General features: G+C 43.9%; 1 protein-coding gene across 1 annotated transcript in view; it reads right to left on the bottom strand.

Moving 5' to 3' along the window:
- Positions 1 to 26,920, bottom strand: part of itpk1a (inositol-tetrakisphosphate 1-kinase a) — a 201,508-nt gene that overhangs the window by 56,654 nt on the left and 117,934 nt on the right. Inside the window, exons 4-5 of the mRNA XM_080202372.1 lie at positions 11,592 to 11,717; positions 8,371 to 8,488 (exon numbers count right to left, since the gene is read on the bottom strand). Coding sequence (XP_080058498.1) covers positions 8,371 to 8,488; positions 11,592 to 11,717 — 244 coding nt within the window. The remainder of the gene's footprint in view (positions 1 to 8,370; positions 8,489 to 11,591; positions 11,718 to 26,920) is intronic.

Genomic DNA, 26,920 nt, shown 5'->3' with positions numbered 1-26,920 from the left:
CAAGGTCAGTGATGAATTTTTTTTGGCAATTCTCCTCTCCCCATTTCTAACGACATCAGTATTTTTTTGTTGAGGCACAGGTTCTTCACAAATAACCTCCAGTAACTCGTTCAAGTGACAATGAATATATCTGATGATCATTATTGGGCAGTCACCGTTAGGCCCAAAATCTGACATTCAAAATGAGAGGCATGGTGGCACAGTGGATAGCTCTGCTACCTTACAGCGCCAGGGACCCAGGTTCAATTCCAGCCTCGAATAACTGTCTGTGTGGAGTTTGCACATTCTCCCCATGTCTGTGTGGATTTCCTCGGGTGCTCCAGCTTCCTTCCACATTCCAAAGATGTGATGATTAGATTGATTGGCCAGGCTGAATTGTCCCTTATTGTCAGGTGGATTAGCCATGATAAATGCATGGGATTATGAGGATAGGGCAGGGGATTGGGCCTGGATAAGATGCTGTTTTGGAGAGTCAGTGCAGAGTCGAAGGGCTGAATGGCCCCCTTCTGCACTGTAGCCATTCTATGGTTTCTATTATATTCAGGGTGGTTCTACAGATTCTTTATGGTAGAGCACAGTCACACAAGCTCATCTGAATGAGTGGATTCTTCAAATGCATGTGGACAATCTATTTTTAACTGAATTCTGTGGCTTGGTGCACTAAGGCAAACTTGCAAACAAAGTTCAACAAATTTAAGCCATCCCTGGATATCAGTCAAATTTTGATCATAAGCTGAATAACATTGAATTGGTGCCTAAGTTTGAAATTTCCCATGAGGTAGGCGTGAACGGGAAGTACAATGTTGGAGACTATCCCGCGACTGAATTAACACCATACTGAACCATCCACTGACACCAGTCTCATGAAATATCCACTATCATAGAAATAATGTACAACATGCTTTGTCTGTATAGCGCACAGGAAACAATACTTCCAACTGTGTACTAATACATGCCACCATAATAAACCAAATCAACTAAAATTTCCATTGACATCATTTAGGAAGTTTAATTCTTTCACATTATTGGTTTTTATGGGGATCAAAACAAAACACACAATACACTAGATATGGTGGTACAAGGGTCAATGCAACTGACATAAATGTTCCTTAGTCACATACTGCAAAAGGTTTAGAGATATAAAACAGCCTTTCTGGTTGTATCACAGCTTGGTGTGGCTCCTGCTCTGCCCAAGACCACAAGAAACTACAAAGGGTTGTGAACATAGCCCAATCCTTCATGCAAGGTAGTCTCCCAGACATTGATTCCCACTGCCTCACAAAAACAGCCAGCATAATAAAGGACCCCGTGCACCTCTCTTCCACCTTCTTTTGTCAGGAAAAAGATACAAAAGTCTGAGATTATATACAAACCGACTCACAAACAGCTTCTTCCCTGCTGCCAGCAGACTTTTGAATGGACATATCTCACATTAAGTTGATCTTTCTCTACACCCTAGTGATGACTGTAACACTACGCTCTGCAACCTCTCCTTTCCTTCTCCCCTATGTACTCTATGAATGGTGTGAAAGAAGCAATACTTTTCACTGCATGCCAATACACGTGACAATAATAAATCAAATCAAATCAAATAGCTAACATGTGCCAAGTAAGGGCATTCAGACACTGGTTGAAGAATTAAGGTTAATCCACACAGTTGTCACAAGACATCTTCATATTCAATAGTGAGGAGTATTTATTTTTATGCAGCAAGTTGCTTTGGGAGGCACTGCCTAAAAGGCTGGTAGAAGCAGATTCAATGTCAACTCAAAAAAGGAACTGGATAGCTCCTGAAAGGGGAGAATCTGCCAGACTATGAAACAAAGTTAGGGGAATAAGGAGACCTTTGGGAACTGAGGGGAGAAGAAGTTTCTTCACTCAGAAGGTGACAAATGTGTGGAATTAACTACCACAGAAAGTATATGAGGCCAAAATATTGGCTGATTTCAAGAAATGAGGTACAGCTCTTGGGGCTAAAGGGATCAAGGGATATAGGGGAGAAGGTGGGATCAGGATATAGAATTCAATGATCATAATGGATGACAGAGCAAGCTCAAAGGGCCGAATGGCCTACTCCTGCTTCTAGTTTCTATGTTTCTTTGAAAGGGCCAGCACAGACATGATGGACAAAATGGCCACCTCCTCCTCAGTATCATTCTATGGATCTAAGTGGATGAACTTCCTACATCTGCTGCTAATTAAGCTAACACACAAATGCCTCGAGTTAACACATTATTTTCCAGTCATGTACTTTCTAATGGATTAGTTAACACAGTCCAGGAAATGTGCTAAACCTAACACAGCAGATGGCTGTCTAGACGCCACACATGGGGAAAACGTATAACCAGAATCACACAATACATGTTGTTGCAAAGTAAAAAGACATCAGCTTTTCTTCACCTGTTAAATCAAAAATCTTACAAAAAAAATCCCAGATCTTTATTCGCATGACTGCGAATCCTTGTTACGTGGTCAACAGGCCTACCTACATATGGGTAGGAGGGCCACCTTATCTCCACAGTTAATGAGGGAAAGAAACCAGGTTAGAATCAGAACAGCAAATTCCTCTCAGCAATTAAAAATAAACATCCCAGAGAGAGAAATGCAGGCTGCAAGAAGCAATCTTTTGGTATTCAGACAGTGCTCAGGAAGTCAATTGAACTGATCCCACTTCCATCCTAATGCTCATTACTGAAGATCTTTCTGAAGATTGGCATCTCTCGCATCACAAACTATTCACAAGGGAATTCTCTACAGTTCATTCCTTTCCTTATTTTTGTCCTTTCTTGAGGGGACTGTAATGCTAATGTACCGATCCATAGATAGCAATCACATTTGAGAGGCCGGATTGTGAGCAAGTTTTAAGTCAGCTAAACACAGCCACTTGAAGTATTTCAGAAATGGAATGCTTTAGTTCAAACAGCGTACACCAACTCTTGGTAACGATTTTACTCAAGAAAAGCCAGAGGTGTGATATGAGATTCTATTTTTAAACGATTGATTCGTTCTCGTGCTTCAAAAAAATTCTCACAAATATTACAATAATCTAGTGGGCAATAATCAATTCAAAAAAGATATTTATCTATTGAGTACCTGCTCTAGGATTTCAACAGGGGAGGCAGTGGCATAGTGATATTGCCACTGGACTTGTAATCCAGAGGTCCAGGATAATTTCTGGGGACCCGAGTTCGAATCCCATCTTGGAATTTGAATTCAATAATAAAAAAATCTGGGATTAACAACCTACTGATGAGCATGAAGCCATTGTCAAATTGTTGTAAAAACCCATCTGGTTTACCGATGTTCTTTAGGGCAGGAAATCTGCTGTCCTTACTTTGTCTAGCGCACACGTGACTCCAGACCCACAGCACACACGTGACTCCAGACCCACAGCACACACGTGACTCCAGACCCACAGCACACACGTGACTCCAGACCCACAGCACACACGTGACTCCAGACCCACAGCACACACGTGACTCCAGACCCACAGCACACACGTGACTCCAGACCCACAGCACACACGTGACTCCAGACCCACAGCACACACGTGACTCCAGACCCACAGCACACACGTGACTCCAGACCCACAGCAATGCGGTTGACACTTACCCTCCCCTTTGAAATGGCCTAGCAAACAACTCCATTCAAGGGGCAACAAATGCAGACCCTGTCAGTGACGCCCACATCTCACAAAAGAAAAAAGAAAAATTATATCAGATGTCAAACTTGAGTTGCTGCGTATCACAAGAATGTCATGATGTGGAGATGCCGGCGCTGGACTGGGGTAAACACTGTAGGAAGTCTCACAACACCAGGTTTAAGTCCAACCAGTTTATTTGATAGTAAACCCACAAGCTTTCGGAAACTGTGTTCCTTCGTCAGGTGTGTGGAACCTTCCACAAATAAACTGGTTGGACTTTAACCTGGTGTTGTGAGACTTCTTACTGTATCACAAGAAATGCAGACCGAATAGTTCATTACAGCTTAGTTAGCTTGATCAGCAAAATGCTTCGGGTGAAGAGAAACAAAGAATCTAAGATCTGACTTTGAGCAGTGGCACAGTGGTTGCCACAAAGCACCAGGGACCCAAGTTCAATTCCGGCTTTGGGAGACTGTGTGGAGTTTGTACATTCTTCCAGTGTCTGCGTAGGTTTCCTCCCACAGTCCAAAGATGTGCTGGTTAGATGAACTGACTGTGATAAGTGGGGATATGATGGGGAGGTCGGTCAGGGTAGAGGGCTTTTTCGGAGGGTCAGTGCAGATTCAATGGCCCGAATCACCTCCTCCTGCACTGTAATGTTTCTGTGGTCTCTACTGATACTTGGCAATTTATTTCTATATCCTACGCACGAACGGAGCCGTTTTTCCTCAGCTGCAAATGAAAACCAGAAGGTCAACTGAGAAAGAAAGCTGCTTCTCTCCTTTCGATGTGCACCAAACTTTATTGCCCACTTTAGTGCGAGGGGAACGTTCCTGCTGAGGCTTCAATCAGCACAATAAAATTTGTATTGTCTCAGTTGATGAGAATATCTTACCCAGGGCCCCAGAACCATTGGAAGCTCTCAACAGTATTCCACTGCTCCCAGCCAAGTTAAACAAACCATGCGCTGCACATTTCATAAACCCTGATGAACTGCAGATATTTCAATCAAACAAATGTGTTAGCACACTAGATTGATTTCAGACAGGCCTCTGGGTTGTGATGAGATGTGTTATGGCTTCTTCAGTACAATATACCCACAAGGAACTGCAGGAACAATATCTTGTTTAACATTCTGCAAGATTACATGAACTGTATTTAGTCTATGACATTATAGCTGATTATACAATTCATTTTTTGGCTTGCTTAAACACTATTCTCTTCTTCTAAAATAACATTCACTTCACCCTCAAATCATCCTGGTTCCAAGGACAGAACGTCAGCCAATTATTCTCGTCAAGGCTGCAGACCTAAAGAGATGCTTTCCCTTCAGAGGACAGGGCTAGGCCAATTCTGAAATGCATTTAATGACAAATCAGTCAAAAGTCACTGCTGTTGCTTGGGAACGTGAAAGTAAAATACTTTTAAAGCTGAAAACTCTTAACAGAAAAACCTTGTTTCCTTCTCCTACCTCTGGAGTATAGCTGTCTTTTGTGGCATGGTGATTAGCACTGCTGCCTCACAGCACCAGAGACCTAGGTTCGATTTCCGGCTTGGGTCACTATCTGTGCGGTGTCTGCACTTTCTCCCCATGTCTGTCTGGGCTTCCTCCGTGTGCTCCGAAAGACGTGCTAGTTAGACGCATTGGCCATGCTAAATTCTCCTTCAATGTACCCGAACAGGCGCCGGAGTGTGGCGACTAGGGAATTTTCACCTTAACTTCATTGCAGTGTTAATGCAAGCCTACTTGTGACACTAATAAATAAGCTTAAAAACTTAAATTCTTTGGCGTAACACTAATCAATAATATTCTAACCAGCTCTGGTGTAATGCCAATGTTTCACAAAAGCCCCAAGTTACAGCCAAATTCTTCGATGAATGGAACCATTCTCCAGAGCTACAACGTTGAAAGCCTAACTAAAAAAGGTTACTGTTGGGATGGAGAGTTCAAGATTCAGCATCCCAGGATGCTTCATAGCAGCACGATTAGATCAAATGAAAAGAATCCGAGCCAAAGGAACAGACATTGGGGGAGGTGAACAAAAAAACTGCTCAAAGCAGGGGCAGGGGGAGAGACATCTTGAGAAGACCGTAGGCCTCTGACAGCTAAAGGCATGACTACCGGCAGTGGAACAAAAGGAAGTCAGAAGGCAAAAGAGGCCAGAAATAGGGGGATATGAAGTAGACATTCTGGTGGATGTTACATCCTGCACTTGTACACAAAGCCACTCTGAAATAAAAGATCATTTTAATATTCAGGTCAAATTACAAAAATGCCAGCTGTCATATAAGTGGATGGAATTCAAAAGGTACGCGGTAGAACAATGCCAGATGAAATTCAATGCACACAATACTCAACATCGGGAGGAATGGACAGCACGTGTACACCATGAATGGTGTTGGAATAATTTCAGAATGAAGTTGAACAAGATCTTGCCATCTTAATAGACGTGACACTAAACATAGTGAAATAGAGCAGAGCAACAATTCACTGTCAATGGAGTGACGAGCTATACAGTGTTAAAACGTCAAAGCCCCAATCACACTGTAAGAAGTCTCACAACACAGGTTAAAGTCCAACAGGTTTACTGGGAATCATGAGCTTTTGGAGTGCTGCTCCTTCCTCCACAGCATCCAAAGGAGCAGGAGATGGACATAGTGAGGTAGGACTGGACACTGTGAGGTAGGTTCGGGAAGGATTTGAAAACTAATGACAACAATCTCAATGTTAATTCACACTGTACAGTGTTCTCTGGTCAGGCTGCATCTCAAGCACCGTATTGGATTTTGTGAGAAACTTGGGAGACAAGGCATAGAAAAGCCATGAAGCTAATTCACATTAGGTGAATTGGCCATGCTAAACTGCCCCTTAACATCAGGGGGGACTAGCTACGGTAAATGCATGGCGTTATGGGGATAGGACCTGAATGAGATTGTGGTCAGTACAGATTCGATGAGCCAAATGGCCTCCTTCTAAGGGGTAGCACAGTGGTTAGCACTGCTGCCTCACAGTGCCATGGACCCGGCTTCGATTCCAGCCTCGGGTCACTATCTGTGTATAGTTTGCACATTCTCCCTGTGTCTGCACAGGTTTCCTCCAGGTGCTCTGGTTTTCTCCCATAGTCCAAAGATCTGCGGGTTAGGTCGACTGGCCAAATTGCTCCTTGGTCTCAGGGGGATTAGGAGGTAAATATATGTGGGGTTACAGGGATTGGGCCTGGGTGGGATTGTTGTTGGTGTGGGCTCAATGGGCCAAATGGCCTCCTTCCGCACAGTGGAGTCTATGATAATAATCTCCTGAGAAATGTCTTGAGTTTACCTGGTAACCAGGCAACAAAGAGGTGATTTTAAAGGCGTAGAGGATAATTAAGGGAGTGTAAAAGATACATCTGAAATTCTACTTCCAATTAAATTACAGGGCAACGACTTGGGAATATGGAATCAAATGACCCCTGGATATGATGGAGAAACAGGCAAAGCATAACAATGGAACAGAAAAAAAGGAATTTTGCATCAGATGATGTGTCTTTAGCGGGGCTGGCTGAGGGAGTAATACTGGTCAGGATACTCAGGAAAGCTTTGTTACTCGTCTCCCAGAGGAGATTTTCTTCCCAGCTGAGTGCTTTAGCAGTTTAAACTGACTCCAGCATCCAGAAGAGCAGGTGGTGGATGCAGTGAGGTAGGATGGGGGGGGAACTTCTGGAAGGATTCAAAAGACAACAAGCTCAATGTTAATTCACAGAGAGCCAGTGGGATTTGACAGGGGCAGGGACAATCCAAGTCCAGGACACCGTGCGTTAGCTGGAGTGTTTGGGGGTAAATTGCAGTTTGGAACAAGTAGCAGAGGTGGAGAGAACAGAAAAACATAAATCAAGGTTTCAGAAACATGGGGGCAGAGGTATCTAGATGGGCAATATTTCTGAGGTGATAGGATAGGAATGAGCACTGGATTAAAACAGTATTTCAAAGTTCAGAACTTCTGGATTGAGCAGGACCTGGCACCTGAGGTCACAGCATTTGCAGGGAATGAAATGGATAAGAACATAAGAACTAGGAGCAGGAGTAGGCCATCTGGCCCCTCGAGCCTGCTCCGCCATTCAATAAGATCATGGCTGATCTTTTTGTGGACTCAAGCTCCACTTATCCACCCACTCCCCATAACCCTTAATTCCTTTACTGATCAAAAATCTGTCTATCTTTGCCTTAAAAACTTTCAATGAGGTAGCCTCAACTGCTTCACTGGATAGGGAATTCCAGAGATTCACAAGCCTTTGGGTGAAGAAGTTCCTCCTCAACTCAGGCCTAAATCTTTTCCCCTTTATTTTGAGGCCATGCCCCCTAGTTCCAGTTTTACCCGCCAGTGGAAACAACCTCCCTGCTTCTATCTTATCTACTCCCTTCATATGTTTCAAAAGATTCCCCTTCAAATGCAGGAGAGCTGATGCTTGTTAGCATTCACTCTTCACACCCCATGTGCTTTGGCCATTCTCATGAGGTAGCTGCTAACATGCAAAGCCCTGCCGCAGAATATAACTCACCGTCCAGTATCCACAATAAATAATGCTGGGACAATTGTATTCGGAGGGCCAAGCTTATAACAATGTCATAAGCAGCAGGGGGTTGGCAGGTTGGCCAAATCACTCTTATAATTCAGGTTTAACAAGTGCCATGTATAAAAGCAAATAATCAGTAGAGGTTTTGAATTTCAGCAATATAACTTTACATACCTTGCATGTAACCTTCCAGTCTACGAATCAGCTCATATGACCTGCATCTATCTAAGAGGGTCCTGATTGCAGGCAGTGGGTCCAGAATGATGGTCTCTGGGTGTGCGTCAATATAATCCTGAAAAGACAGGCAATGCGTCAGCACTTTCACTCAGGGTATTTTCCTGCTTTCACATTATTCAACCTCCCATTTCTTTGCTGCTGATTTTCCTCTGCAGAATGTCTCAAGGAGCGTGGTCCAGTCACAGCACAGCACAGCTTCATTATTGTTAGCCTGGCAAGCGGGCGCTCGTGGACCACTGCGATGATCACACCCTCCTGGCCTGATCTATAGCAGCAGAAAAAGGGAAGATTCCTCTCCTCGCCCTCAGAGTAACCAAGGCCATTTGCGGCAGCTCTCCTATTTCCCCACTCAGATTAGCTAACTCACCCTGAATTGGTGCAAAGTTCGATGGTTCAGTGAGACTAGATAATATATCAAGCACTTCAGGTCCCTGAGGCTCAAGGTAGTGCTCCCAAAATTCAAGTTTTCAAGCTTGAGGGAAGGGGAAGAGCACAGAAACACACTGTTTTCTGAGACAGACAGAATGTGTTAGGAGAGAAATGCATGGGGGGCGGGGGGGGGGCGGTGTTGTTGGCAGAGTGGTTGTCAGACTGCAAAGAGGCAAGGGAAAAGGAGGTTTGGAGATCAATGGGAAATGGGCAAGTTGCAAAGGCTGAATGGCTTGAGGGAGATGATGTGGAGATGCCGGCATTGGACTGGGGTAAGCACCGTAAGAAGTCTCACAACACCAGGTTAAAGTCTAACAGTTGGACTTCTTATTGAGGGATGTGATCAGGTTAGCACTCCTATCTCCTGGCACCAGGGGACCCAGGTTCAATTCCTGGGTTGGGTCATCATCTGAGCAGAGTCCGCATGTTCTCCTCGTGTCTGCGTGGGTTTCCTCCGGGTGGTCCGGTTTTCTCCCACAGCCTGAAAGATGTGCTGCTTAGGTGCATTGGCCATGCTAAATTCTCCCTCGGTGTACCCGAACAAGCACCGGAGTGCGGCAACTAGGGGATTTTCACCGTAACTTCATTGCAGTGTTAATATAAGCCTACTTGTGACACTAATAAACAAATTTAAACAAAACCTTAATTCCCTGGGGATAGCCAGGAAAAGAAATATTGAGTGGGGTGTTCCTTGTGAATGGTTAGTTTGAAAATGATACCATGTTTAAGTTAAACAGTGACATTTCAATGTAATGGCAGTGTGGTATTGTTACTGGGCTAGTAATCCAGGGAGCCAGATTCCAACCTTCCATGGCAGATGGTGAAATTTGAACTCAAAACATCAAAATAAAAATCATGAATTAATCTAATGATGACCACAAAAACAATATTCAACTGTTGTAAAAACGCATCTGGTTCACCAACGTCTTTTAGTGAAGGAAATCTGCTGTCCTTACCTGGTCTGACCCACATGTGACTCCACACCCACAGCAAGGTGGGTGACTCTCAACAGCCCTCTGAAATGGCCAAGGAAGCCACTCACTTCAACAGCAATAAGGGATGGGCAATAAATTCCAGCTGCTCTCAGCTGGTGGGGGCACTGCGGCTACAATTGCTGTCTGCGCTCTGGAACTGCTGACCTGAACATCAAGGGGGCCAGTGACATTTCTCATGGCTAACCACGTGAATAACGGCAAGTTGGACAAGCAATGGAGGAGGATTGACATTCAGTGAGTCATATCCAACTCTTTTGGAGACAGGGGAATGTGGGAGGCAGTTGAACACACTGCATTGTGCCAATGAATCCAGCTGTGCTTTGCTTTAATAAAGACTATAACTTCGCTTTGACCTTGGCCTCTTTCAAATGCTTTCTGCTCAAATGCAGCTTTTTTTTTAACATTAAGGAGTCTATTCAATGGCAAATGGTCTGTACTCCCACAGGCCATGCTACTCTGATGTAAAGGACCTAACCTCCAAAGAAACATTTCCATGGATGTCACCAGCTGTGAGTTCTCATTTTAAACCTATTCCCAGCAAATCCAGATTTCCTCCTGTTCAGTGATGATCAGCATTCCCTTTCTTTGTGAGTGAGGGCTATTTCTTTAACTGCATGGCCCCTTTAAATTTCTTTAAGACGGCCAAACTGTATGGGGTAGAGTCACTCAGTGTAGAGAGAGGCTGTGAGAATTGTAAGCTTTAACATAGGCTGGCAACAACAACTAACAGGAAACAGTGGCTCCCATTGTGGCACCTTCCCTGCAAACCCTTGTGAGAATATTAAAGTGCCTCTATTGGTCTTTCCATTGAAGTGTAATGTTCCTCGATGTACATGTTATTAAACACAAGGGCCAAGCGAAGACATGCAGTTGCTTCCATTTTGGATTGGAACTACGGTTGTCAAATTCTCATTGAATGTATTCCTGAACGTTTTATTGTATGATTTTCAGGATCCAATCACCACATTCCCATGCATCGCACCTCCCCGCTCCATCCCCACCCCGACTCCCTCATGACTCCCCAACACCCTCCATTGCCACCACCCCCCCCCCCCCCCCCCCCCCACCTTCCCACACCAACTGAGAAGGCAAAAAGACATTTCATTTTCTGAACGGATGATTTCTGATAGTCTGTCAAACAGCTCTTCCTCTCTTCACTAGTATTTCTGATGAACAGAACTCTTCAAAGATTTCAAAGGGGTGGCACCGTAGCACAGTGGGTTAGCACTGCTGCTTCACAATGCCAGGGACCCGGGTTCGATTCAGGGCTTGGGTGACACTCCTCCGTGTGGAGTCTGCACATTCTCCCTGTGTCTACGTGGGTTTCCTCCAGGTGCTCCGATTTCCTCCCACAGTCCAAAGATGTGCAGGTTAGGCGAATTGGCCATGCTACATTACCCCTTAGTCAGGGGGATTGGCAGGGTAAATATGTGGGATTACAGGGATAGGGCCTGGATGGGATTGCTGTTGGTGCAGGCATGATGGGCGCCTCCTTCTGCACTGTTGGGATTCTATGATTCTTCAATTCTATGAGAGTAACACATTTTCTTCATTACTTCAAATGATGTCTGCAGGGTATCCAAGAAATTTGTCTTCATTTCCTGGAAACTCCCAGGCCAATCCTGGAGATTTGGTAGCCCTAAATAGGGTCGAAGTGATCTCCCCACCCTCCCTTCACACACTTCCTTTTACAAGCTGTGTTGGCATCTCATGGATTGGGCATGGCGTCCTCACCTGAAACCTCTGAACCAGTTCCTGAGACTGTGCGTCATTTTGGTCCGCCTCCAGAATTACATCCGTCAGTTTGTGGATAATAACATCAAGTGGTCCCTGCTCCTCGATGGGCTTCTCCAGATCCAGCTGCAAAAATAGAAAAAGGACAGAATGAAAGGGTTTTCTTTTTGTTTTTAAGACTTGGCTTTCCCCCTAATGATTTGGATGATGGGATCAAGTGAAAGCTCATGGAATTTGCTGATGACATTGAGGTAGTTAGGAGAGAGTAAGTTGTCACAAGGAGCCTGCGAAAGATATATATAGGTTTAGCGAATGAGAACAAATCCAATGATAGTTCAAACACAGCAGTTTCAGAGTAGCTGAAGAAATCACGACTTGCTACTGACACATCGGTTAGCACTGCTGCTTCACAGAGCCAGGGACCCGGGTTCGATTCCCGGTTTGGGTCAAAGTCTATGTTTAGTCTGCAGTTCTCCTCGTGTTTTTGTGGGTTTCCTCCGGGTGCTCCGGTTTCCTCCCACACTCCGAAAGATGAGCTGGTGAGGTGGATTGGCTGTGTTAAGTTGACCCTAGTGTCAGGGGGATTAGCAGGGTAAAATGGCGTGGGGTTATGGGAATCGGGCCTGGGTGAGGTGTGGTCGGTACAGACTCAATGGGCCAAATGGCCTCCTTCTGTCCAGTAGGACTTCTACGATAAAGCGGAGTACTGTGAAATGATTCAGTTGGGGAATAACTGAAGACTTACATCAGACCAAACCTGGCAGCACAGTGAGTAGCACTGCTGCTTCACATCGCCAGGGACCCGGGTTCGATTCCCAGCTTATACACATTGGTCATGCTCAATTCTCCCTCAGCGTACCTGAACAGATGTTGGAGTGCGGCAACTAGGAGATTTGCACAGTGACTTCATTGCAGTGTTAATGTAAGCCTACTTGTGACACTAATAAATTTTTGAAATTAAGTGCTCAGAAACAAGGTACAGGTACACAGCCACACCAATGGATTCATGTATTTGCAGGTCTTTTGCTCCCCCACTGGAGCAATTTACTGCTTTAGAATTTTTCTGATTCTTTGCCCAAAATTCCATTAAATAATTTTTCCTCTGTACTAAAATTCAACTTCCAATAATTCCCAACCCTGAGGATGTTTTTCTCCTGGCAGTTTGTTCTTGCTCCCAATTTGCTCTTGGCGTTATATCTTGGTATTCACCCATTTCATGTCTAAATTCAGGCTGCTTCAGAGGTGGCGATTAGAAAGCAGTATTCTCTGCCATAAATTACTGCAAAAACCATGAATTATTTTAAGATGTGACCAGATAGTCACTGAAAATGAAATTATGGGGAACAAGGCAGAGAACGGAACCAGATAAGGTAGTATACATGAAGAAAAACACAAGAAGTTTACAGTTTAAAAGGCTTTTAAGCTTAAAGCTTATTTATCAGTGTCACAAGTAGGCTTACATTAACACTGCAATGAAGTTACTATGAAAATCCCTGAGTCGCCACAGTCCGGTGCCTCTTCGGGTGCACTGGGGGAGAATTTAGCACGGTCAATGCAGCTAACCAGCATGTCTTTCGGACTGAGAGAGGAAAGTGGAACGCCCAGCAAGAAACCCACGCAGACACGGGGAGAACGTGCAGACTCCGCACGGACAGCGACCCAAGCTGGGAATCGAACCTGGGTCCCTGCCGCTGTGAGGCAGCAGTGCTAACCACTGTGCCACCATGCCGCCTACTTCTCCATTGTCATATCCTGACATTAAATGAAATCATACCTTGTTTTTGTCAAAAACCACCGGGGCAGCTGCTAATACTTTATGCTCAACTTCATAAACTAGTGATGTCACAAGTGAACCAACTGCCTTTTAATAATGGGAGCTGTACTCTTGAACAAATAAGGTCACCAAAACTAATCTGCAACAAACATTATGAACAATCGGTCGTGGTTTGGAGAAGCAGGTTTTGATTGTTAGAAGTTAATCTAGTGGTCTGTATTACAGGATTCCATTTTACTCTTGTATGCTTTGCTCAGAAACTTAAACAAAAAGACTCTCAGAAATAAACGTGGCAGCATGAGATACAGAATTGAAAAATAGCGGGCTAATGGCAGTTTAGTATACTTGTGTAGTAAGTAGAGCAAATTGGGTGGATGCCTGGGATTTATATGCAGGAATTTATTGAACATTCATACACACACTGCACCAACTCTTTTCTGCGAGCTTTCCAGGCAAGAGGAGTGTCAGTCTTTCAGACACAGGCTTAGTCTCCCTAGTCCAGTAATGTTCTAAATATTGGTAATAACTACTAAGAGGCTGTTTGATTTAATGAGTCACCTTGCACGCGGCAGCATTGTTAACTGGAGTGAAGAAAGCAAAAACCACATATCCTTATTGCAATACACACGTGCTTTATTTGGGAGCTGCAGAGAAAGGTTGTCTAGCAAATAAAAACTACACTCACTTTGAAATATTCAACTAATGGGTTACTTTCTCCATGACAACCAGATTACATGAGCCTGTCTCTGGATGAAGGTTGAGTATGACCACCGCCTCCCTAACTTTTGTTTCACCTTAAATTAGAGGGGACATTTTAAAACAGAATTGTCTGGCCAAGTTCGTAACAGATATCAATAATGAAGGAAAAGTAGATATCGAAAGATCATGGTATTAACATTGCTTCCATTGAGCTGTCTGTGCAATGGGCAGTTACTATGCTACACAGATATTGGATTCACCAAAGGGACAAAACTGCTTCAGGGGCGTGTGTTTATTTTCAACATCTGAATGATGTTTTTCCAGATTGTTATTCCCCTTCACGCCAGCTTTCTTGAAGGCACCAAATCCCACTGGAATACAGCTCTGTGGGAGAATCTCCATTTGCTTGCAAGTTTTGACAGCAAAGTATCAGTAGCTACTGGGAGGTATCAAACCAAGCTAGTCGAACTCAGTACCCACTTCCAGCTACAGAACCGCAGGATTAGGATTCGGACTGGGACTGGGACTGGGGGGGTGGGGTGGAGGGTGTGTGCAGGGAGACACCTCAACTGCCAGGCAATATCTATGGAGGAAGGAGCAGGACGTGAACATTTCAGGCTGAATAAAAGGTCACTGACCTGAAACGTTACATCAGTAGTCAAGTCTGCTCAATATTTCCAGCCACTACGGACGGCATTATTTTTGTGCAGCTCTTGGTCAAGCAGTCATGCTAAATGGTGTCACGCTCGCCTGTTTGAAGTGCTGGATTTCGCCCCCAGACATTCCAACTGGTGCCCAAATGTATTTTTGAGAAGTTCAACACTTCAAGCCTGAAGGTTAGATATCGCTCATCCTGGCATTTTTAAAGTTCTGTTTGTGCTTCAGGCAAAAGGTCAGTAATGTATTTCAGGTCTGTACAACGGTCTTGTTGAGCTTCCTGTCCAAGTCCAGTGGGGGGGAAAAAAATTACCTGCTCAACTAGCAGTGACAAAAGTTGCTGCGCCAAATTTCTACCACTGGATGTCATAACTGTGCTTTTCAGTATGGGGCTGTAGAGCGCTCTACCAGGCTGGCAATTATGTGGCAGCAGTGAAAGGGTGCCACTGAACAATTGTTTGCATGAATCGAGGAGGAAACAGCGTTAGATACACAGCCATAAGTCATTCGGCTCCCCAAGCTTGTGCCACCATTCATTGTGATCTCAACTCCATTTACCCATCTTTCTACATCCCTCAATGCCCTCAAAGTCAACAAAAAATAAATCTGTCGTGTTAACATAAATAACTCGTCCCATTAGCAGCCAAAACCCTTCGGATGCTCTGTTAAAGTTAGCCGAACAGAGGACTTGGCAGGATTTAAAGTGATTGCAGCTATTTTTGGCTGAGGGAAAAAAATTGAGACATTTGCGTCCGATACAAAAAAGAAAAAAAAAGAATAAAAATGGATTACCGTAAACAAAGCAGAAGGATTAAAACCATGACACAGTCTCCTAGTGAGTCTTTCTATCCAAACAGATATTAATCTATTGACCGCAGTACAAGTGTGGCACCCATTTATTATGGAACTTGCTTGGGAGGTGGTGGTAGTGGTGGGAGAGGGGGGACCTTAAGATATTAAAGAGAGTGCACGGCTTAATCTGACAGAGCTTCAGTTCAGAACATTCCAAAAGCAGTTGCAAAGCTTCTGTTCCAAGAACAATCCCAAAACACCTCAGTAAAAGGCATCAAGTAATCAAGCTTCTTAAACCGTGTAATGTAGATTTGCATCTTTTCGCTACCAAGGTCTTCCTTCTGTCTCTAAACTCCAAAGTGTTTGGAGACATATATTCCAAACAAAGTGTGTAACTCCAGTTCCATGTCAAATTTGAGCTCACTGATGTTTCACAAGAACACAACTTAAAAACACATCTGCTTTCAAACAGCACCTCAGCAAATCTCTCCAAAACATCTTATAAGTGATGCAAGAGTGTAGACAAATGCAACTACCCATTTGCAAGCAGGATGTTCCAGTCAGATAAACGATCAGTTAATCCGTTTTCTGGCAGATGATATGTTGACCCAATCTCTGGAGAATTCCCTAATCTTCTTTAAATATTACATAGGACATTTTTACGACCATCTGAACAGAGAAATTAGGTCTTAGTTTGACAGCTATGGCCAAAGAAGTACAGCTGAAACAATGCAATAACCTTTTAGAACCACAGTAAGAAATCAGCCTGCAACTGCCTAGATTATGCAGTATACTTAACAGTGAAGGCTCTCTCTCGCCATTATTATGGAGTAAATTGGACAGCAACTTGCCGTGACATACACAGAGACTAGAAGCAGGAGTAGGCCATTCAGTCCTTTGGGCCTGTTCTGTCATTCATTAGGATCATGGTTGATCATCAAATTCAATATCCTGATCTTGCCTTCTCCCCCACATCCCTTTAGCCCCAAGAGCTATATCTAATTCCATCTTACAATCACACAATGTTTTGGCCTCAACTACTTTTTCTGGGAGTAATTCCACACACTCACCGCTCCCTGGGTGAAGAAACTTCTTCTCAGTCCTTTTTAGGACTGAGGACAATCTCCCATTTATCCACATTATAGTGCATTGGCCATTCATATGCCCACTCACTCAGCCTGTTCAAATCACGCTAAAGCATCTCTGCATTCTCCTCACTGCTCACCCTCCCACCAAAATTTGTATCATCTGCAAATATGGAGATAATATATTCATGATTTGACCTAGGGAACTAAATGAATGTGAACAGTTGGGGTCCTATCACAGATCCCTGCAGTACCCTGCTAGTCACTGTCTGCCAATTCGAAGAATACCCATTTATTCCAACTCTTTGCTTCCTGTCTGTTAACCAGCTTTCTATCCATCTCATGACACTACCCCACAACCCCATGCACTTCAACTTCACATTGTAATCTGCTACGGACCTTGTTGAAAGCCTTCTGAAAGTCTAAATACATCACATCCACTGGTTCTCCCTGGTCAACTTTACTTGCTGCGTCCTTAAAGAATTCCAGTAGATTCGTCAAACATGATTTCCCTTTGTAAATCCATGCCAGATTTGTCTGATCTTACCACTGCCTTCCAAAAGTTGCGCTATAATATCCTTAATAATGGACTCGAGTGACTTCCCTAGTACTGATGTTAGACTCACTGATCTGTAGTTCCCTATTTTCTCTCTACCTCATTTTTCGATTAGCAGGCTTACATTAGCTACCCTCCAATCTGTAGGAACCAATCCAGAGTCCGAGGAATTTTGGAAAATAACCCCCAGAGCTATGTGCAGAAATTTTGAAGGTGATGTCCAATTTAACTTGCTCCATTACAGGCTTCACTTCAGCAGTAACTCAGAGATTTCACATTCAAACACCTGGAGGCTCAGAAGTTGGGGTACCTTTCCATTAGATACCCACAACACACTCTTTAAAAAAGGTCAGGCTTATACACTCAACTGTGAGGTGATTTTTTAAAACGTGATCATTGCTGACAAATAATGTCTCTGGCTCTGTACAAGTGTGGAGTCTCATTCCGTCATATTTGGATCATTGCTGAGATTTCAAGTTTATTTTTAATTTTACTTTGTCTACTCTATCTCCTTAATTCCATCTTTCTTTCCTCTCTATTTCACTTTTGGTACATAACTTTCACAGAACTAAATATTCTAAATGATATTTCCTGACTGAGTCTCTGCATGGCTCAAGTGAGGACTTTGATTGCTTGAGGAGAGATGCTGTTACATGCCCTGTTCACACAATATCCAGATTTTGTGTAGAGGGCTCCCTCTTTACCACAGGGGGGCATACAGAAGTCGAGCTGGAGGTGTAAATCAACAGTGAGCAGTGTTCATTTGCCACTACCCTTATTCTGGGCATTAGGTGCTAACGTCCTGCAGGGGAACCTGAAGCTCACATACTCCAGGTTCAGAATTACAAATATTACCAGATTAAGACACAGAACCGAAGGCTGTCTCCCAAAGTACGCATACAATCCCTGCACTGCAGAAGAGACCATTCAGCCCATCGAGTTTGCACTGACTCACCTGACAGAGTATCTTCCCCAATTCTTCCCTCCCACCCTATGTCCGCAATTCCATACATTTCCCACGGCTAATCCATCTAACCTGCACATTTTGGGACACTAAGGGGCAATTTAGCATGGCCAATCCACCCAACCTGCACATCTTTGGAGTGTGGGAGAAAACTGGAGCACCAGGAGGAAACCCACGCAGACACAGGGAGAACGTGCAAACTCCACACAGACAGATACCTAAGGCCGGAATTGAAGTCAGGTTCCTGGAGCTGAGAGACAGCAGTGCTAACCACGGTGCCAATCATCATGAGCAACACAAATACTATTTGAACGTAAAACCCAGAAGGTTACAATTCCAATTCTCTTTCCAAAGGCACTAAGGCAATTTATGGTCTGTTTCCATAGCTGGTTATTCCCAGAACAGGTCACTAGTCTGTCGCTGGGGCCTTATAGCTTGAAGGACGCCACTCCACATCAAGCATGGCTGATCAGGAGTCTCTCCCACTCTTACTGCCCGCCATTGGTGTGTTTGGAAGGATTTTCAGGTTGACACTCAACCTGTTTGATCGCTCCGAGGCAGGATTGTTACTCACTGTGCCCCACAGCCTCCATAGAAGGCTCCTGTATCGGCTCGATAGTAAAACCTACCTGAACCCCAACATCAAGTACCTAACAGTTGTCAGACTTCAGCTACATGAGCTACATTGCTCCGGTCAGGGGCCACTGGGCAGGATACAACTCCCAACTTCTGCATCCCAAAATGGGAAGCTGTACTGTGCAAATGGAGCTGTATTATGGAATTTGGGATTTTAATTATTTGTCAGCCGGGTGCAGCAAACGCAGGATGAGTCGGAAGAGAGTCTCCTTCAATAAACTGACCACATAGTTTTTAAAGTTTATTTATTCGTGTCACAAGTAGGCTCACATTAACAATGCAATGAAGTTACTGTGAAAACCCCCTGGTCGCCACACTCCAGCACCTGTTTGGGTACATGGAGGAAGAATTTAGCATGGCCAATGCGGGTAGGAATGGATTAACAGTTATTTTCTGCTCAAGTCTTAAATTGGACATTATATATCCCAGTGCTTCTATTAAATGACTAAAGAGGTTACAGATGGCACTGGCTGGAGATGTGGAATTGAATCAGAAAATAAATAGCATGTTTATGAAGAAGCAGGACTTGTTTCTTTTACTGGACTGCAACTGAGAGGCTCAAACAAATGCAGCTGACCAGCACATCTTACAGACTGGGGAAGGAAACCAAACACTTGGAGGAAGCGCACGCAAACACAGGGAGAACGTGCAAATTCCATGCAGACAGTGACCCAAGCCAGGAATCAATCCTGGGTCCCTGGGGCTGCGAGGCAGCAGTGCTAACCACTGTGTCACCGTACTCCAAAAATCAGACTAAAATTGGATACGTATGACATGCAAAATGCCAGTACAAGGAAATCAATCACCTTTGTGCAAATGTCACGTGACTAATACACTATCAAAACCTTCCCCTGAAGCTATTCAATTTTCCGCAGGTTTCCTAAGCGAAAGCACACAGCAGCAGCAGCGGAAACCTCAGTTAGTTTGTTCGTCTCTATTGTTTTCTGATAACTTGAAGAAAAACCTCATTGCAGAGCACTAATCATCTGGAAAACCAAAGAGCTAACCTGCAAAAAAAAAGGTGAGCTAATAGCAGGTAAACAGCTTCCTCTCTGCATCCCTCTGCAATCCCATTGCACTGATGACAAAGTAAGATGACTCCAGCACCATGCAAGCTTGCAGGTATGTGCTGGTGGTGCTAGAATCCTGCACTGGACACATGCTTTGAAGAACTGCTCACCATTGTAGGCAGTCAATGCAATCGGAGGTCTCCCTTGGCCCCAGATCCTTACCTTTGCTAAGATACGCCTCAAGTGTACAGAAGCAGCACCAAATGTTCGTGCAGCTCAATCTGCACAGAGTGCAATCCAATTTTTCTGCACCAAATCAGATTAATTTATAACTTGAGAGATCCTGTGTATGCTTTAGCCCTGTTTGCTTCACTCTATGCAAATACTTCATTTTAAGATACTTCTGCCAATGCAACTAACTCTGCTAAGCTTGAAAACTGGCTGCTAACTTGACGACATGTACATGGGGCGGCACGGTGGCACAGTGGTTAGCACTGCTGCCTCACACGCCAGGGAACCAGGTTCTATTCCTGGCTTAGGTCACTGTCTGTGTAGAGTTTGCATGTTCTCCCCGTGTCTGTGTGGGTTTCTTCTGGGTGCTCCGGTTTCCTCCCACAGTCCGAATGGTTAGGTGCGTTGGCCATGCTAAATTCTCCCTCAGTGTACCCAAACAGGTACCAGGGTGTGGCGACTAGGGGATTTTCCCAGTGACTTCATTAATGTGACAAATTAATAAACTTTAAACTTTAAATCAGAAAGCTAAAGGTTGGCTTAAAGTTGACTGCATTCCTGAAGGGTGAACAACAGCAGGCAAACAACATTTTCATAACAGCAGCTCCAAGCATTGTTTTTCTAAGTTGGAGACAGGCTACAAAAAACATTTCCAACAATGAGGTAACAGGTGAAATATAGTTTGAATTTCAGTGTTTTTTTAAGTACTTGTTTTCGAGATGGGTTGCAATACATCCAAGCTCAGTACAGGGGCTGACAGTAAAAGCCAATTTCCAAGCTCACTTTCCTTTTTCTTTTTACTTCTGTCATGTTAAATTTTTAAATTCTGTTCAATAAAAGAAAACCATTTCAAAAATTGTATCAGTGCTGTCACAATCATCTATTCAAACAAATGAATGGACCCAACAAGCTTCTTGGCTAACAATCCTTCCTTCTTACTATCACACTTTTGTTACACCTTTTGCATCAACTTCTTCCATTACAAATGCCCTTGTTCCTCATGATTGAAACTGCCTATGTAAACATGTCACATTGCAATTACACCCTCCCACCAGCTATGGTGCTGTTGTTCCTCATTCCCTCATCACCAAGATTCTCCTGCCCGTGTTGCATAGAAATTCCTAAAGTCCAACTAATTCTGCATTTCTCCTCTCCAAATTGTGTTTTCAGTTTTGAAATTGAAACAGAAATATTGTACTAAAGCAGGGAAAAACATACAACATTAAAATTGAGAATAATGTCTGGCTGTCTTGATCCTGTTCCCTTCCCTTTAATCCCACTTCACCAGAAGACTACCGTACTTGTTTGGTCTCGACTTCCCACGTGCATTGTCACGGGAGATTGACTTGTTAAGTGGGTGGGCTATATATTCCTTTGACAGCAGAAGTGGGTGTGCATGTAGACCCAATGTTAGATGGGATAATTGATGCTGATAACTTAAAGCATGTAACAAGAACAGCTCTAGCCTGGCAGCATTAACAACCACCTTTATTTTTGTGATACTGACGGGAAAGTGAAAAAATAATTTGCATTGACATGTATCCTCATGACACACCAAAGTGCTACACGGTCAATAAAGTACTGTTGAGGTGCAATTAACTGTTGTAAAGCAAGTAGTACAAGAACCACATTCTGCACAAGGTTTCATAAGCTGCAATCAAAATAAATGACCAAATAGCCAGTTTTGATGCCGGTTGAGGAATGAATACCAGCCAGGATATCGGAATCCTGCCATTTTCCAAACAGCTCGACAGAATCTTTAAGCCCACAATGTCTACACGAGGCCTTTGGTTTTGTCTCATTTGTAGGACGCCTCATATCTACTTTCCTGGCTATCTCTAATATCCTTTGACACCCTTGTCAATCAAGAATCTGTCTAACTCAGACTTAAAAATATTCAAAACACCCAGCTCTCTGAGGAAAGAGAATTCCAAGCAATAAAAAAATTCTTTATGTCCCCTGCTTTAAATGGAAGGCTCCGTACTTTTAAACTGCGTCCCCTGGTTCCAGTCTCTCTAATCAAGGAGAGCATCCTCTCGGCATTCACCCTGTCAAGGGGAAAATGCTGCACCCCCTCAGTATCACACCAAAGTGACAGCCTCGATTACATACTTATGTTGCTTTGGGGAGGCCTGAACTCAGAACCAGCTGGCTCAGGAGCAGAATGGGATGCCACTCAACCAAGGCTGAGTCATAATTATACGGCAAAGAATAATGTTCCTCTCCATCTCTAGGCTACATAACTACCACCTGAGCTGTAAGCTTCTATATACATTACACATATCTAATAACGTACTTAATTATTAGCGATCACTGACAACTAAAGGGTTAAACGTATTAACAATCATCTTACTGTGAACAGCTTATGGCAGGTCCTCTATGTTGTTCAGTGCTTATTAAAGAGAAACAAGTACACTACTGTAAGTATGAATACCATCAACTGTTCTGACATTCACAAAGACCCAGCGTTTTACACCGTATTATGGGATGCTGTCAACATTGGATTTGTCATTCCAAACGCTGAATATAGGATCACTACCAAATCCGTACAAGACCACAGTACAAATCTCAGACATCATTCAGCCCGGCTTGGGTAATTTAACAAACTATTCATATTCCCCACATCCAGTTTAAAGCTGGCATGGCCTTTACGACTGAGTTTTATAAGATAAAGGGCCCATATGCAAAGTGGCACGTTTGCTAGCAACGTATTTGGAAAGGGTTAGCTAGCATAACAACGTTCCCACAAGAATTTAGTTAAGTAGTAGGTACCCATTTATGGCAATGAGTCATTTGCAAACAAGTAGCTGAAAAAGAAACTCAATTGCAGTAATTCAATTATCGGGACTCTATAATCATAGGTTTTTACATTTTTGTTTGAAGGCCAATTAGTTCCAAATTCAAAGGCAGTTTATATTCCAGACTTATTTGCATCTACCAAAGTTGAGTCTCTCCAAGCGGGTCACTTTGCATTAACACCAGTTCCCAGGGACACACACACCTTCTCTGGCCAGTTTGCCGGAGCTGGAACCCAACTAAGGTGACATACATAAAGCAATGACGTGACATCAAAGGGGAGAACAAGTGAAAGACAGGACAGAAAGACAATGGACAAAAGTGCAGAAAGTAAGAACGTATAAGAGGGGGAAAAAGAGAACACAAAAGAAAGCAGAATTAAAAAGAAAAAGAGGCAGTAGAGAAAAGGGTGGGGAAGAGATAAAAGGCAAATAAAAGAGGGACAGAATGAGAGATTTGGGCCCTGATTTTACCAACACGTCCGCCCCAAAATCGAAACGGGTGAGGCTCGCAGAACAGCATTCTCTGTTGGCTTCGGATGTGATCTTACGAGCCTCGGGCAAGCGTGCTGGTAAAATTCCAGCCTTGATTTGATTTATTATTGTCACGTGTTAGCATGAAGTGAAAAGTATTATTTCCGGTGCTATACAAAGCATACCATTCACAGAGAATGAAAGGAGAGGGTGCAGAATGCAGTGGCACAGTCATAGCTAGGGTGTAGAGAAAGAACAAGAACAGAAGAGGAGGAAGGGAGGGGATTAAAGTGAATAATTTATTTCTTCTTTCTGTATCTCCCTTCCCAAGTGTGCTGTCACAGGGACAGGTACAGGAACATTTAGAGGATGTGAAGTGTAGGGTGCTCCACTTCTAATGATTTCGGTAAAGCAGTAAGGCAGGAAGAAAAATGACCAAACACGCAGTCACCTATACTGTTGTGTTTGTTTTGATGTCACATATTATTTAATAATGCTTTCCCCACACAGACATGGAGAGAATGTTGCAAATTGCATACTTTTTTTTAAGAAACCTATTCCACTATGAAATACACTTTTCAGAATAAGTACAGTTCATTCCAAAATCAGGCCCACGAGAACATTTGGAGCAAAACAGCTTTGGAGCAAAGTATTTGGAAGTTTATCACTGCTTGGTCCATTTGTGTTGATGAAGCAAGATCTTCTTTCATAGATCATAGAATTCTTATAGTGTAGAATGAAGCCATTCGGCCCATCGAGTCCGCACTGACCACAATCCTATCCAGGCCCCATCCCCACAACCCCACACATTTACCCCAGCTAGTCCCCCTGATACTAAGGAGAATTTAGTATTGCCACCTAACCCCCTGCATATCTTTTGAACAGTGGGAGGAAACGGAGCACCATGAGGAATCCCACACAGAAAGAAGGAGAACGTGCAGACTACACACAGACAATGTCCCACACTGGGAATCGAACCCGGGTCCCTGATGCTGTGAGGTAGCAGTGGTAACCATTGTGCTGCCCCTTTCAGTAGCTATCCCAAACAAAAAAGTGCTCCATTGGCTGTTAAACAGTTTGGGATGTCCTGAGATCACGGAAGGCTCTGTTGCACCCCCAATGCCCACACACCAGGGCCAAAATACAATAACTGTCTCAGTGTTTGCCCATTTGCAATTAGAAAATACTCAAAACTGAACGAGAATGTGGTCCAGTCAGTAACAAATAACACTGAGTGTGTTGCCACTTGGGCCATCATGGCAGTGAGAATTCACTGAATAATGAATATATATCAAATTCTTCTATTCAACACTTTTACCTTTTATGGGCAGGGTAACAGTTTGTTTCTTTAAACAAAAAAGCAGCTCATTTTCCCATATCTTTTTTTGAATCACACGCGGCATTGTAAACGGATTGAAACTGCCAGAGAGACAAACAGTTTAAAGTGAACCAGAAGGGATAATCTATTTTAAACAAAAAGTCTAAACATGGAAAGACAGTGAACATTTTTACAATGACAAATGACAGGGAGACTGTTACTGGATGCTTAAATATGCAGTCTTCAGACTGGTTTTCTCATTCATACTTACTGCTGTACAGGGTTTTCAGCTTTGAATAAATGCACCTGGGTTCATTTTCACGAACCTACCCTTACAGAAATGGGAGGAGGGGTGGTAGTTAAATTGTATCGCTGCCAACAAGCTTAAATCAGTGATAGTTCCCAGTAAGGTTCTTCTCCATCATCAGTTACAGGTGCTCAGGCTGTGGACTGCTACTACCACATATTCCACTGGTTCCATGGGTTCTTACAGCTTAAGGCCCAGCCATAAAGGACTGGATCTCTTACTGAACAGTGGGATGCTTTTTCCCAGGTCGGAGGTGACAAACACGAGGGGTCACAGGTTCAAAAGGTGAGGGGGACAAGGTTTAACACAGATATCAGAGATATTTTACACAGGGGGTGGTGGGGGCCTGGAATGCACTGCCAAGCGGGGTGGTGGAGGCGGACATGCTGGGATCGTTTAAGACTTATCTGGATAGTCACGTGAGCAGACTGGGAATAGAGGGATACAAAAGAATGGTCCAGTTGGACCAATGAGCGGCGCAGGCTTGGAGGGCCGAAGGGCCTGTTTCCTGTGCTGTATTGTTCTTTGGAAGCTAACGCTCCGATGCACAGATAATCAGCCCTCTTCTCAAAGTGGTTGGAGTTTAAGAGTCAAGAGGTCTGTACATGGCACTGATGAAATCACATCTGGAGCACTAAATTGCCCTTTATTATCAGGCGGACTAGCAGGGTCAATATGTGGGGTTATGGGGATAGAGCCTGAGTAGGATTGTTGTGGGTACAGGCTTGATGGACCAGATGGCCTCCTACTGCACCACGGGGATTCTATGATCCAGGCACTGTGAGCACTTTTAGTCCCCTTATTTAAGGAAAGAAATTATTTTGTTGGAGGCAGTTCAGGGAAGGGTCACTAGGATGATCCCCGGTATAAAAGCATTCTCTCATGAGGAAAGATTTAACAGGTCAGGACTCTACACTTTGGAATTTGGGAAACAGAGACGATCTCACTGAAACCTGTAGGGTTCTTAAGGGGCTTGACAAGGTAAATGCTGAGACACTGTTTCCCCTCATGGGAGAGTTTACGACCAGCGGGTATTGCATCAGGGGCACTAATTTAAATCTGAGGTGAGGAGAAATGTCTTCTCTGAGAGGTTTAAGAGTCTTTGGAACTCCTTAGCACAAAGAGCTGGAGGACCAGAGTCCTTGCGTATATTTAAAGGGTGGGAAACATTTTGATCAGTAAGGGTCTGCATTTTCCTCCCCGTGTCTGCATGGATTTCCTCCGGATGCTCCAGTTTCCTCCCGCAATCCAAAGCTGTGCAGGTTGGGTGGATTGGCCGTGCTAAATTGCCCCTTAAGGGCACTGGCGGGGTGGACATGAGAGGTTGAGGACATGTGGCCTGGGTGGGATTGTTGTCAACACAGGCTTGATGGGCCAAATGGCCTCCATCTACACTGTAGGGATTCTATGGGAATCAAGGTGTATGGAAAAACAGCACGAATGTGGACATGGAGGAAGGTTGGATGATCCTATAGAAAGGCAGAGCAGGTTCAAGGGGCCAAATGGCCTACTCCTGTTACTATTTCTTGTGGTTTTATGAAGCTTGGAGAAACGAGGTAAACCAGAACAAACGTGGAGCCTCTGTCTGGATGAGTCAGATTCTGCCTTCAGGGGCACAATTCACTGGGCACGCACAAACAAAACAAGAAACATGGCATTGGTTTAGATTAGCTGCTCAGCAGGAATTAAAACAAGGCTGCAGTTGGCCAAAAGCCATTGAAAAGTCCACAGTAAACACTCAGCCTCGGAAAACCTCTCATTTTTCTGAATCACCAGTTCCTGCAGTGACGTCAAGGGAGTTCCAACACACAGACCGAACAGAAATGGGATATATCCGCATCAGTGAGCAAAAGAATACAAATCCACAGGCAAGGACTAATAAACTCAAATGAGGCCAGCTAACTGCCATGCACCGTTTCCTTTCCAAATATCCCAACTTGCTACAGCAGAGCAGAAAGGCAATACTCCCACCTTCATAACAGATGGAGAGGAATGAACACCAGCTACGAATTATCATCGTGTGGAGGTTGT

This window comes from Carcharhinus amblyrhynchos, chromosome 14 (assembly GCF_965287045.1).
Source record: "Carcharhinus amblyrhynchos chromosome 14, sCarAmb.v2.hapA, whole genome shotgun sequence".
In the NCBI taxonomy this organism is placed as follows: Eukaryota; Metazoa; Chordata; class Chondrichthyes; order Carcharhiniformes; family Carcharhinidae; genus Carcharhinus; species Carcharhinus amblyrhynchos.
This window is presented reverse-complemented; position numbering and strand designations above follow the sequence as displayed.